Genomic DNA, 14827 nt, shown 5'->3' on the forward strand with positions numbered 1-14827 from the left:
GCCCATTTTTATTCCCAACCAGCTGAAATCTTATAAAATTAGTTCACACTGATTATTAGAGCCTTCTACATGTGATTCTACTACTCCAGCTTGCAGGCTGTTTTGCTCATTATGTTTTCCCTTTAGTAAACCAGAAAAATAAAAACCCCCAAAGACCAACCCAGCAGAAACCCCCCAGTTTACTGAAGCACAGAAGTTGAGTGTGGACTCACACTGTTGTTTTTCTCTGTGTTATCACTGTCAGCTGGCCTGCAGAACTGCTCACAGAATGATCTGGTCCATAAAACACTTGAGGTGCTGGAGTGCTTTACTGTTTGTGTAGTTTCAGGATAGCCCTGAATTTGGATGCTGGAGATTCTTGGCTTGGCTCTTTGTCATATTGTTCTGGCATGTAGGGAGTACCAAGAGTAGCCTTGGAGGTTGGGTGAGAGCATGTTTTACCTCGAGGTAGGTGAGAAATTGTGTTCCAACACATTGCAACTTTCAGTTTGCTCTTAGGGATCTGGAGAGGATCAATATTTTATGCTGTGAGAACTCAGATATTGAGGATGTGTTATAAAATTATTACAAATATTGCATCATTAACATCACTTGGTCTCCAAGAACTGCTCTCACTTGTTCAGTAGTTACCTGTAAACTTCAGGATTGATTACTCGATTACCTCTGGTGTTTTGATCTAAAGTTTTAATTGGCTGTTTGATGGTTCCTCTTGTGCAAAACTGTAGGAGATGTCTCTGTTCCGTAGCTTTTATTTTATTTATTTTTTTCCTTTCTAAAAAGATTCTTTTTTTTCCCCCCTTAAGTGGTATTTCCATGTTCAGATCATCTGCAGAGGTGCTATGGAGGATTTATTGGGGTAACTGCTCAACCTTTTGGACCTTTGCTGTCTCCTGTTGAAGAAATTGTTGTTTATAACACTGAATTTCAGTAGTTTTTTTAATGTTTACTTTCATCTTTGACCCTTTTTAAGGCAATGAGCAACCAGGCTTAAAGGAAAATGAAAATAACCTTTTCTTTATAGCAGTGTTGCCAAATTGCAGTTATGGACTGTGAAGTGCTACTCCAAATGAACTGGAGTAAACAGAGGGGGGAAAATGGAAGGAGGAACTTGTATCCTCACTAACTGTGAACTTTCTAAAGTGAAAGGGAAGGTGACAGTAGGACAGAGTTGGTTTGTTTGTAATTGTAAAGCACTTGAAGGAAAAACTCGGTGACTTTAATAGCTAAAAGGATTCTATTTTTGGAAAGATGTTTCAGCTTTTGTTCTGTACAATTATTTTGGTTCATGTTATTTGATGTGATCAGAAATGATTTTGTCCTGAGACTTTTCCTGTTCAGGCTGCTGCAAACTGGTTCCCTCTCATTGCTCAAGCTACTTGATCAGTGATGCTGAAGATGAGTTACGTAAGTCCCATTCTCCTGAGTTTTGTTGTGAGTTACAGACCACTGACATGTATTTACTGAGATGCTTCTCTTTGTATATAGGGAAATCTTCTGTTGGATAAATACTTGGAATAATATCCTTAATGCCACAAGGTTCTAGTACTCTACTAGAGTGGATTAGTCAGTGGATAACTTCAAGAAAAATGAAGAAAGCAAGAAAGGAAAAGTATTCCTTGCTTCATATTCAAAAGATACTTGGTCAGTGTAGAGTTTGAAGTCATCATGTTTCCCATGTAGGAAATCTTCCTGTTGGATTATTCTTTTGATGTGTTTGGTGCCCTGTTGCTTTCCCTCCATAAGGGTAGTTTTCAGGTCACCCAATTCCCAAGTAACTCCTGTGGCAAATCCAGGACAATGTGCTTCAGGCTATCTGGGATGTTGTTAGTGTTGGCTCTTCTACCAGAGCAGCTCTTGGAGCTGTCCTTGGCTGCAGAGGTGGTGCAGAGTGTCGTGGGGCACGGCAGGTGCTCAGGCTCTGTCACTCTGGGCTTCAGGGGGCAGGATCTTGGGGAGCAGACCTGGCTCCATTTCCCTTGGCCTGCGTTGGAGGTGATGCCATGGCTTTGGGAGATTGATGCTTTTGTCTGCTGTGGAGACACTTCAGGGCATCATGAGCCTCGCCCATTCCTTTAATTCATAGAATTCCTTCTTGTTTTTCTTCTGTGTCACTAACAGAGACTTTCTATGTTAGAGGTTTTAATTCCTTGCTACTTGATTTCTCTGTCACTGCAGTTTGCTTCCATCTTTCTGTGCTCAACTAACATTGAGTCAGAAAAGCAAATCCTGGAATCGTGTTCTGTGTACAAGTGATGAGCAGGCTGTGATTTGGCATTTTAGTGATTGGGTGGGAAGATCAATGTTTACTTCTTGGTTCCTTTTATTTCATCTGTTTTCTTCTCTGAGTTTTTCAGGTAGCTAATAGGGATTTCTGCAGTCCAAGCTACACCTTTGTAGTTGTCTGGATGCTGGAACAATGTGAAAAAGATTCTTACCATCCTCAGGAGCAAGTGGTTGTGCTGATTACTCAGTACTGCTTGTAGTAACAGCATGCTGCAATTAAACAGAGTTGTGGCCATTTAATTTCTGTCGTTTAAGCTTATATTGAGGTGATTTCTTCTTTCATTTTGTGCAGCAAATTGGCAATTTCTCGAAAATGTGAAGAGGTGAGAAGCCATTCTTTCCACTTTGTTCCTTTCCTTGTATGGGAATTGATTTGCAATCTGAATGCTAAACATGGACATGCAACTATGAGGATTTCTGTGGTGTTCTTAACACTTAGTAAAAATATCCAGCTTGTTGTAGATTTGCAAAGTTTTATTTCTGGAATTGTTCAGATCCATCACGTCTGGTGGACAGTGAGCTTCTCAAGGGAACTCTGGTGCAAATGCATTGCAGTTCAGTGCATTTGTATAAAACTGCTCATGAGATTTAGTGCTGGAACCAGCTAGAACTGGTGGAAGAAGTTGAAACTTGTCAGAAAAAAATCCTTGTGGAAAATGCACCTTTGGGAGTTGACCTTTCTTTAGCTAATTTGTAGAAGGGTTGTGAATAAGACTTGATAAACCCGTGACAACTGAGATTGGTTTGTAGATCAGCATCCCTGCAGATCATTGGCTCTCATCATAGAGGTGAGTGGCAAAATTTTTTTTGCCTTTTTCTACCCTTTTTTTTTGAAGAAGCCTCCAATTCATTGCACTGACTTTTACTTGGGTTTTTAATCCATGTAATTGTGTATCAAAACATGCTTTGGGCTGTTCAGCACTCACTGTCTTTATATTCCTTTTGTGCTTCTTGGCTCATTTTTGGGGGGATTTGATAATTTTTAGCAAGAGTTTATTTTCATCTTCAGGAAGTGCTCAGTTGCCTATTCTATTATTCTGTGACACATAATTATTAAATTCTTCATAATTTAGATTTCGATACAAACCCCATGGTTTTCACCAGCAGTGAAATTACTTTTAAGTGGGTGTGAACTGAAAAACTGTTATTTTTCAGAGTAATTTTCTGTCTGTAGTCTCTGTTCTTTGCAAATCTTGTCATCAAATTTCACTCTAAACTCTGTGGGCATCAACAAAACTAACAGTGCTTTCACATCTGTGCTCTGTCTGCGTGGAGAAGCTGAGAACAGTGCTGGAAATGGACACTGAGGGGTTTGCTAGGGAGGGCAGCTCCAGAAAAGCTGTAGAGGGGCCAGAATATCCATATCTGCTGAGGAATTTGGGAAATGGGCTGTTTGTGGAAGGCACCTGTGTTCTGGACAGGAGGTGTGTGGTGGGATTGCACTCTGGGCTCATAGGCAGCAGCTGACACAAGAGACTGAAAACTTTATTCTTCCTTCTTGGAACTGTTATGGGATAACACTGGGGAGTGTGAACTCAAAAGCTTGATAAAAAAAAGTTCTGCTTAGTTGAAGGCCGGTCAGTGCGGTAAATCCTTGTCTGTACTCACTGGTCTCTGACTTCCTTCACAGTTTACAACAAACTGTTGCTGGTTTACTTAGGGTTGAACAACTTTTACCTCTGAGCTACCTTTTTTCCTTAATATTTGAAGTGAAACTTGTGCCAGAGTATTTCAAGTCCTGAGTGTCAGTGCTTGACCTGCTGATGTAATATTTAGAGTAGATGCAGTGTGATCAAGCTGATCAGAAATTGAAATCAGTTTCCATCAGCATCTTGGAAACTCGGTGGTTCTGAACAACAGTGCCAGTTTGAGTCTTTCCAGAGTGACTTGGCTTTGAACTCAGTGTAGCCACAGCTACAGATACTGCCCCATGTGTACTTGCTGATAGGAGACCTGTAAAAACATTTGTTTATATCAAAATGACATCTGTAAATATGTTTTCTGGTCGTGGGGGATGCTTGTCATGAAACTTAACTGCTCTCTTGGATATACTTGTATGGACCCTGTGCACTGCCTTCGGCCATCTCTTATTTCTCATATTTTTCAGCCTATCAGCTTTTAAAAATAATTGTTTTAGCCAGTTAATTACCTAGCACACCATGTGCTTGAGAGAATTACTAAATACAGATTATCTGGCACAAAGGAGTAGAAAATTTGAGTGTATATCTGAAAGTTGAGAGAGACAGTGACTTCATTGCTAGCCTGCCCTTTCTCAGAATTTTTTTGTCCTTTCTGAATGACTGTTGCTTGCACCTGTGCTGATGGAAACAAATAAAGCCTTGGAGTTCAAATGCTGAGCAAGCTCTGCCTGGGCTTTCAATGAACTGCCCGAAGCTCCATTGAGGATAATGACCCATTGCCCATTTACCTCTCATCTCCTTGTTTAAGCAGGCTTAAATATACTCTGTAAGAAATGAATTAATCATATTTGCCTCTCTCAGATTTTGTCCCTGAAACCTGGAGCACAGTCATTACATGCTTTTATTGTAAATCTACTGGTAATCTGTTGCTTCTCATGGGCCAGGGTGGCTCAGTCGTGAGCCTTTTCTTTCTGGTTGTGGGGGAAAGCTGCTGTTGTTGTCTAAAAGTGATTCACAGCGTGCCAAGTAGTACAGCTGGACTAATTTGTGAAGTTCTCCCTTGGAAATAGAGTGCTTCCTGGAGTAGGTATTTTAATTTTTGCATTCCTTGCTACTGCTATTTAAAACTAATAGAAAACCTCTTTAGTTTTCGGAACCCTGTTCATGCAATTATATCTTGGTTCTAGTTATAGTTTGATAGACTGAGTTCTGTGTCTTCACCTTTAAAGTAGTATTTTAAAAGAAGTTCAGAGCTGGAGTATTAGAGAAGAATTATTCAAACCCAGAGTCATTCAAGTACTGATACATTATGTTATTGAAAGGAAAGAATGCAAGTACTCTCTCGTAAACTGAAGGCGAGCAATCCTTTATCTGAGCAGTAGTCTTGGCATTGACACTGTCAGCCCTAGCTTTGAAATTTACCTTGGGATAATTAGTGATATGCTAGGAAATGCTCAAATTATGCAGCGCTTGTCCAATCCTGCATTGATTCCTCAAGAAACTTGCAGTGGCTGTTGTCAAAATATTATGATGGGCAGCCTGACTTTCCACATCTAGTATGTGTTTTGGTGATGTCAGGCAGACTTGATTGTGGAAATACTGCCTAAATTGAGCTGGTTTTTTTTTTGTTTGTTTTGTTTTGTTGGGTTTTTTCTTAATTAAAAGAGGAACTATGACACCTTCAATACAAAGCAAAAAACCACAGTCTTCCCAGAATTGTAACGTCTTGGAGTCAAAGACAATTCACAACACTGAGTTAAAATACAACTCTGAAATAAGACTGCTACTTTTTTGTTGTTTTTTAAACTCCAGTGAGTGGCACAGATGCTTTGAAATTGCTTTGTGGGCTTTTTTTCTTTAGTAATATGTAACTTGCCTTTCCCTGGAGAGGGAGGACTGCAATATCTTGAGAATCCCAAGATAACAGAAGCATTAGGAGGTGCAGTGCAGAGATCACACAGATCCTTTCATGGACTCCTGTCTGACATGACTGACATGGAACCAGTGCTGATGGATGCTGCTGGACCCAGGCTCAGTCCTGCTGTGCTGCCAGCCTTCCATGGAAGTGCAGCAGCCTGGGCATCCCACTGGCCAGGAGCAGCTTTGTGCATTCCTGCTGGGCCCAGGGAGTCCTGTCAAAAGCTGGGAGTGTGAAAAGGACAATGTGGAGACTCCTGGTCAGTCTTCTTGGGCCAGCAGATCAAGTTTGGCCCAGTTTATTCCATTCCCAGCCAGATATCTCACAAGCTGGTCTTACCCATTTCCTACTGGTGTTTGATCAAAAAGGCCATATGTGCATTACACAGGGTTTAATTGATGGAAGCTCATTCTGCTCCTTGAACCTGTGATGGGAGTGGAGTCTCCTACTTCTCTGTATCCATGCCACTCAGTGCTGCATGGGATACTGCTTATTCCTCAGTCATTGGCATAACCCAGCCTGAACTATGTGTTTCACATTCCCATTTTATCCTGGCCAGATTTCCACCGTTAGGCATCTGTGGATTCAGTATTGGTAAACTTTGAGCTGTGGCTCACTGAGAGGGAGAAGAGAGTTTACATAATACAGTAACTTAGGCTTGGATTTGTGTTCAAGGTGTGGTGCTGCTGCTAGACCTGGCCTGGCTCATGCTGCAGCACGGCTGTTCTGCATGTGAGATGCTGTGTCTAAGAGTTTATTTAGATTGTGGTTCATTAGGGTAGTTCTGGGTAGGAGCAGCTCCAGTGTGCTGGGTAAATCTGTGTGTTTCTGATAATTGGCATTTGACTGCATTTAAAACAATGTGGCAAGTTCTCTTTGAGAAGGTGGAAGTCTGAAGATGATCTCAAGGATTTATTTTTTGGTTTAGGTGGACATTTGCAGCCATTCTAAAAGGGGACATTTTAACCCAAAGCAAATGTGGCCTAGCATGATGAAAACTTCAGGGTGGCATCACTCCTGCAAAGTGCCAATTCTTAAATTGCATGCAGCTGCCCAGAACCAGCTGCTGCTGTTTTGCTCCAGACTGCATTAACTTATTATGATTAAAGGAGAACAGATGTTTGCTGGAGAAGATAGGGAGGTGGGATGGGAAGGGAAATGTAGAAATTCAAAGAGAGAACTTGTTGGTGTTTGCAGAGAAACAGAAGATAAAGGCAGCAGTTACCTGAGGTAGCTGATTCGCCCTGTTCTGGTGAAGTTGTATCTTGGAAGTGCTGTCTGGTTGAACATACCAAGGCTGATTCTGCTCTGTGCTGTGCACTGGAATGCTGAATTAAAACTCCTCAGGCCCTTCTGATGGCAGGGTGACTCTGAGGAATTACTCAGGTGCTGAATAACCAGCAGATGATGTTGGGCCGCCAATTTAAACTGCTTTTTCCTTGCTCTTTTGAGTAGCTCCTGTATTTCCATTCTTAAGAACACAATATTGCTTAGACTTACAAACATTTGCCAGTTTTGTTGAAATTGCCTTTGTTCAAAAGTTTGTGTCTGACACGATCACAGTTTGTTTTTTTCTGAGGAAATGAGAGTCTTAAAGTTGCTAATTCCTGTCTTTAAGCCATTATGTTGCCTTCAAAATATTTAATATTTGTATACTTCATAGTCAAAAAGTTGCAGGAAAGCAATCTATTTACCAGGCTGTAATATTTACAAATACAAAAAGTTTAGAGTTCAATGTAGATTGAAATGAATTGAGGTGTGTTATGGGGTGGAGATGGTTGTAGTTATCTGTAATGCTCTAGTGGTGTGATGAGTGTGATCATCAGGGTAGCATCAAAGGTACTCAAGCACCTTAACCAGGCCGTTATAGAATTTCATTGAGGTAAATGATCTGATTGATTTTACTGATCTGATTGTTTCTGGCATTTGAACAAGTGTTTCTAATACCAAAGAATTAACTTTCTGTATTTTCTAGTTCCTTCTGCAGTTGTGTTTCTCTTTGATTATGTGTATCTACTCAGTATTCTGGGATGCTTTTGTGTTATGGTGACTAAGAGGTAGAAAGGAGACTTTTTCCTCACTGAAAAGTTGTAGGGAAGTTTGGACCAGTTGAACTTCAAGCTGACACTGTCCTATGAAATACTTGTCAAGGATGGCTCCATAAAGGTCAGGAAGAGCTCTGGTGAAGCAATCTAAGGCAGTCATGAATTCTTTATAATAAAAAAAAAGTAATTCTAATAGGTGAAGGTAGAAAGGCAATGGGAGATGCTGAGCTCTCTGGCTATCATATTACATGCTGTTGATCCTAAGCAAAAGAAACCCTCTACTAATCACTGAAAACATCCCAATGCATTGAAAAAAATGTACTGGTTCTCTGTGTGAGCAATGGTACACAAAAAGTTATACATTCTTCTATGTATATACATAAAGATTTCTTTCAAGATTAGTATTATTGCTCCTAATTATTGCTTTGTTTAGTGTATGGCTCATTTCCTCTGTTTATTCGGTATCAGTGACCAATTTCTGAGAATAATGTTCATTCTGCAAGTGATCTGGGCTTTCCCATGAGAAGCTGATATCAGATGAGGCTTGGGGGAGGAGGGGGAGGGAGCACAATCCATATGCAACTGGATCTTGTCACAGTTTGGAATATAGAGAAATTAGAGTTACAGATCTTAAAGAATGTTGTATTATTTACTTCTGACTCTGGTCTGTTGCTGAAAGTAGAAAAAGTACGCTTTTAAAAATGATTATTTTTGCTTGCCATTTGATTTTGTACTTGGTATGATAAGTGACCTTTGGATATAAGATATTCCCCGCAAGTCCAGCATGATGGTTGTCCTTGAGGTCTAATTACAGTGTGTTCCTCTAGCTCCCAAGTTCTTGCTAAAAATGCACTTAGGAGCTTAGCTTCCTTTGGCCACAGTTGTATTTTGAAATTGTATTGCCCTGTTCTTTGCAGTTGATCTGTATTTTTGTCATCTTCTGTCATTTTCTTGGTTTAGTCAATTTATTTATAGGGGTCTTTATGAGTTGGGGAGCTTGTGTTGTTTGTAGCACTGTAACACACTTTTAGCAAATCACCCTTCTGTGAAAGATTAGGTAAATCACCCAAGTTTTCATTTAGGGCCAGCCAAGTAAAACAGGAGAGAGAGGAAACAGCAAGGAAAATACCTTTTTTTTTTTTTTTTCTATGAAATGTTTTAAATTTTTACTTTGACCATGGTGTGTTTTGGCTTCTTGTCAGATACTTGAATAAACAATTACACTTTAAGTCAGTCTGATTTTTTTTTTTAAGAATATCTGAAAACTTATACACTAGAAGATATTAAATCAGGTTAGTTATGAGCTCAGCTTTTTGTTCTGTGGTTTTACTATGATAAAAAGATCTGTAAACCATCTTGTGACTACTCAGTGAGATGAGTATACCTTGCAAGTATGTGGAAAGACCCCATTTCCTGCATTATATTGGTAGAATATATTTAGCTGGAATTTACCTGCATCCTAGTTTTCCTTCTTTCTGCTAGTTAGTTCAGTGTTTAAAGCTTTCAATATCCTGGATTTTTGAGACTCTAATAGTAACCACATCTTTGCCCACAGATGAGCAATGTGGGGGTGAAGTTGCTCCAGATGGGGCGGGGCAATTTTACAACTCCGGTTACTCCAAAGGTGTTTACTTCTCCCAGCTTCACATTCCTCACACTTCCCTTCCCAGATTCCCCTGCTCATAAAGTGCCAGCCTGAGTATTCCTCGGCTTACAAAGCCAACAAGAATGTGAGTAGTTTTCAGCTGGATCGGCCAGTTGGATTTGTGCAGTTCCTACTCTGGAATGCTGATGCTGTTTGAAACGCGTGGTTACGGATGCCGTTGTAGTGTGGGTCTGAACTGGGATATAGTGATTGTGAAACTGCATCTAGTGCAGGGTGAAAGGTATTTGTGTGCGTGGAATGTAAGAGGAAAAAGGGAGGACTGGAGGGTGGGAAAGTCTAAGAGGCTTTAACTGAGAAGAAAGAGTTGGTAGAGCAAATTTAAGGAAGGAGAAGAAAGTTGAGCTCAGAGATAAGGAAGGAGAGAATCTCTAACATTGCTGCCTTGCGAGTACCTGGAGAAAGAAGCAGCCCCTGTAGACAGGAAGGAGCTGAGCCTAGGATCGGACTGCCACTGCTGAGACAGAAACTTAGAGATCCTGGAATGCCTGGCTGGAAAGCTCTGGAGCACATATTAACAATTCTTATTCATGAGAGCACTCAGGCTGCCGCTTTGATGAGGTTTGGAGGCTCTTTGAGGACACAAGGATAACTTAGTGCATCCTATGGGAATCACTGTTTTAGGTGTGAAACTAGGGAGAAGTCTTATCTACTACATAATTTTGCAGGCAGGAGGCTTGGTGCAGAAGAAGTTTTTGCAAAAGTTTGACAAGATTGTTACTGCTGGATTTGAAACGGTGAAAGTGTGAGAAAGTGGGGAGGCAGCAGATTGAGGAGGTTCTGAGGCATGGCAGCATGCTGGAGTATGGGAGAGAATAAAAGACAGGCTTTATTCTTAAGTGAATGAGTCTGGTTTATCTACTGGCCCCTTCAAGGTACAAGAGAACTAATTTAATAGGAGAGGCAAACATCATCATTTGAAAGTGAAATTGTGCAGCAAGGAAGTTCCTACAGAATTGATAGAAATCAGAAATGCCCAAGAATGATAATGAGTGTGTTTATTCCTGTTGCTTTTCCAGCTGTACTTTTTTCAATTAAAAAATTCTTTGAAATGCTTCAGAACCAATTGTATCTCTACTTTGGGCTGTATGTGCCCCTAAACAGAGGTGCTGTAAATCAAGAGTATCCACAAATACTGATACTCAGAGGAACTCAAAGGCATGAGATTGAAGTTTTGGTTCTGAGGACACAAATTAACTGAACAAGATAATTTCTGCCAAGGAGCAAAAGAGAACTTGAGCTTAGGTCCAGGAGGAGAAGCCCTGCCACATGTCACTGTGCCTTTTGGTGATGGCACAGACTTTGCTAGGCTCCATGGAAAACTGCAGCCTCAGTGTGCTTCCTCCTGCTTGGAGCATCCTGTCTTTTCAGGAGTAAATCCAATATTATTTCTAGGTACAGAAGCACAAAGGGAAATCACATCTGTAGCCACTGTATTAATTATCAATGATTAAAAAATAAGACCAGTTGGTCAGTGTGTGAGATGTAGAATGCATAATAAGGAAAATAACAGGTTCTCCAACTTGTGCAAAACCTCCCCATTTTTTGACCTGGGGCATTAGTTTCAGCATTTTCATAACTTCTCTATTCTGTCTTCTTTACATGGCAAATGTAGCTTTTAAGGAGCCAGTTTGCTTAACTTTCGGATCTTTATAATCTCAAAGAAGGAAATCTAGGAGTGAGTCAAACTTTTGCGATGAAAATGCTGCTCTGGAAGTTGGAGTTACTGTCCCACCTGTTAGAGTGGGGTGGTGTGGGGATGAGGGAAGTGTTAAAAGTGTATGTGTAAGATCCTACAAGGTAGAATCAGCTTTGTTGCTACTAAATTGTCAACAATTTTTTTTTTTTTTGGCCAGGTTTGAAGGACTTCATCTAGTGAAACATTGCTCATAAAATTGGGAAAATGGAGGTTTTATGAACCTTTGATATGCTGGGCAGGATTTTTTGGGGTTTGTTTTTTTTAGGTACTGTCTATAGCTAAGGATCTGTCTTTTGTGGTAAGCTTGACCCAAGTTGTGTGATGGAGTTCTTGATTTCTTCAGTGCTGTGCTTTGGCTTTCAGAAAGTCAACTGTCCTGGTAATTTGTGGTGTTTAAAATAAAAGGTGATATTGAGTGATACCCATGTTTTAGTTTGCTTCTCCATCTTGAGCTTTATCCAGTGTTGTGTAGGATCTTTAGAGCCTTATAGGAGTGAGACAGAAAAGTAGTTTTTAAGTTTGATGGTATCTTGTTCAGAGGCTTTTTGGATGTTTTTATATTTGTATGTATGCATATGTATGAAAATGTGGATGTATGTGCATGTGTGATGTCCTTATTTCAGAGAAGTTATAAGTATTTGTTCATTGTGATTATTCTGTGAAGTGGTTTTCTTCTGAACTTTGCTTTCTGATCCATGCCCACAGACTTTCATTAGCTTTAGTTTTTGGAAACCTGTATGGATGGATCCCACAGGACCTTTCAAGGCTGAGGTTGGAGAGGAGGTTGAGGCAGAGATGCTGAAGAGCTCACTGCTGTTTGAGAACCTTTCCCACAAAGTTTGCTTGTGAAGTGGATTTGTGAGTGTGTAATGCTTGGAATTTCAAGTGAAATGTGGAGATGAAAACTTAGATGTGTTATAAATGCAAAGATCTACTTAAAAGGAATGCTGACCTTGATTTGTGTAGCAATTAGATAATTGTACATATGTTTGGAAATTTAGGACAAGGAGGAAGCAAGCATTGTGCACTGGTAGTTGAGGAAAGGTGTATGGCCAGGAGGCAGAATCCAGTGCCCTGGGATATAATCAGGTGCTGTGTGAGTGGAGCTGTGGACCTGCTGATGTTGGCCTTATTTGAGTATAGAAGCATTTTTAGATGGAAGTGGGACATTTGATAATCCCTGAGTGAAGCATTCAGGGTTTGAACTCAGTACAGAACTGTTCTGGTTTCCTCTGTAATAAATGTGGTAAGCCTTTATCATTTTGCCAATTAGTGATTCATTGTGGTTAAATGTCATGATAGATGTGTCTATATTTGAAAGCAATAATCATCAGCTCAGTCTGAAATAACCTTATATGTACACAGCACATTGTTCTTATCTTGATAGTTTTGTTGTGGTTTGAGTTTTGTTTGTTTGCTTGTTTTTCCCAGTCTTTATCTGATCAGGAAAAGGAAGTTGAGGTCTCAGGGTCATCTCAGAATGCAGACATTTAAAAATCTGGGGGGGAAAAGAAACCTCAGCAAAACAAAAAGTCAAACCCAAGGCATCTGGTTAATGAGTAAAGTTGTTAAAAGTTCATACTTGAAAGTGCACATCAATCAAGAGTTCCCAGTAACGCTTCTGAGGAATATTTCATAAAAATAGGATTACAAGAAGGGTCTGTTCTCAATCATGAACTTTGCAGCGATATTCAAGAACATTGTGCACTTCGAGTTTTCAAGTCACTTGCATCTAAACTTTGGTTAACCAAATCTACATGTTTTTGCTTCAGTAAAGTATTTTTTTGTGCTGTCAAAGGTAATTTCTAATTAAGACAGAACAGCTGCACGTTGGGTTTTTTTTTCTCCTAATGTGTTTGGTTTTGTTTTCTTTAGTATCAGACATTGAAGGTGGTGATGCTTTGCAGCTCAGAAAGGAACATGCCCTCAAGATATTTGCTTACATCAATTCATGGACGCAAAGGTAATTTTGGATAGAGTTTGAATGCTCAGGATGCTGGATGTGAACAACAGTTTTCCCTTTTTAAAATAGAGTGATTAGAATTAGCAAATTATTAATGTGTAGCTAAGTGATACCTGGAGAATAAAGACTGTTTTACTACTTAGAAAATAAAAATAAACTCATTACCCAGTGCATTTTGGGCAAAGCATATTTTGAATGTAATTGGCATTCTGGATGTTGTAATAATTGTGTACAAGCAATGTGTCTTGTGCTTTAACATGAAATTTTGTGACCCATCTTGCAAAGGCAGGGTAGGGTAAGAAGAATTTAAGTAAAGGTGACTGAATGGAACCATCATGTTAAATTTTTCTGCATGTTCTAATACTCTGAGTCAAGCTGATGGGGGATTGGAGCCCATAGCTACTAAACTGATCAAATGCTTTGCACGTTTTTGTCTTGAATCAACTACATTATTCTTTTTAATCTAGTATTTTAATTACTGTTGTTTTGAGCTTCTTTCTTTAAAGTTATGTTATAATTACATTATGATATAATGATACATTACTTCACAGCTACTTATTTTTTTCCAGCATAGGGAAATGTATGGATATTACTTTTTTGGAAAGAATCTACTGTGAAGATATTTGGGATTTAGTGTTCAGCAGTAGTTTTAAGACCAAACTAAATCCACTGAATCATAAGTAATATTGGGAAAAGCGTAGAGGAAAATTGGAAAACATTAGTCGAGTATTTAGAAGACTCCAAAAGAAAAAAAAATAGAATGTCACCTTTTGGATATCTGTGAAAAGAAACTTACTCTTCCTCATTTTGCCCAAAAATTATAGGCCAAGTTCATTTTCTTTTGCCATGTGCTTTTAGACACAGAGAAGGAATTTTTAAATCAAAATAAACAGCAGGCACAGAAACCAGGCTCCTGACATTTCTTGACAGGTCCTAGATGCCAAGTTTGTCAGAGAACAATTGCAACCCAGTTTTCCAGGTCATCATCTGTTCAGAGTTTTGTTCTGTTCTACAGCTTGACAAATCCAACCTGAAGAAAAAAAAAAAGATTGTATAGTATTTAACTCTTTATTTTCTTCTGGTTTCCTTTCACACATAGTGGTTTTATATTGGAAGAGCCTGGAGAACAGTCCTTAAGCTGTTTAAAGGAGAATCTAACAAAGAGGCCACAGGAAGGAGTTTTACTTGACAATTTAATTTCATGTCCTGGCCCTACTCTGCCAAATCAGCTTTTGGGAGTTCTGCTTGTTGTGGGTTTGAGGCCTTCCTTAACAACTACTTTTTACTTTGTTGCCTGTAGTTTAGAACTGCTTTCCTTCAGAAGATCACTTGGTGGCTCACCCTGAAGAGCACCTTTTTCTTCCATCTCCACGTAGCGATTCTGTTTTAGTTTTCTTCTGGAAATTATTGTGTTCAAAGAAGTGGGATGCTCACTTTTTATTGATCTCCTCAATTTTTGGTGGAGCTCTTCTTCCTGTGAGCCTCACGTTCCAACAGAGGAAGACTTAGAGGTTTTGCACATACCTCTGTCTTGGAAAAGAATTCTTCAATATGTGAGGAGCCTTCACCAGACTTTTCATTGTTATTGAGGATGATTTATTGCTCTCAAGTGGGAC

At 39.6% G+C, this 14827-nt stretch overlaps 1 protein-coding gene across 5 annotated transcripts in view; it reads left to right on the top strand.

Moving 5' to 3' along the window:
* Nucleotides 1–14827, top strand: part of USP34 (ubiquitin specific peptidase 34) — a 109515-nt gene that overhangs the window by 4123 nt on the left and 90565 nt on the right. For all 5 annotated transcript variants that reach the window (XM_058836807.1, XM_058836808.1, XM_058836809.1 and 2 more), the window contains exon 2: nucleotides 13124–13211. In XM_058836807.1, the coding sequence (XP_058692790.1) occupies nucleotides 13124–13211 (88 nt within the window). The remainder of the gene's footprint in view (nucleotides 1–13123; nucleotides 13212–14827) is intronic.

This window comes from Poecile atricapillus, chromosome 3, assembly GCF_030490865.1.
Source record: "Poecile atricapillus isolate bPoeAtr1 chromosome 3, bPoeAtr1.hap1, whole genome shotgun sequence".
NCBI lineage: Eukaryota > Metazoa > Chordata > Aves > Passeriformes > Paridae > Poecile > Poecile atricapillus.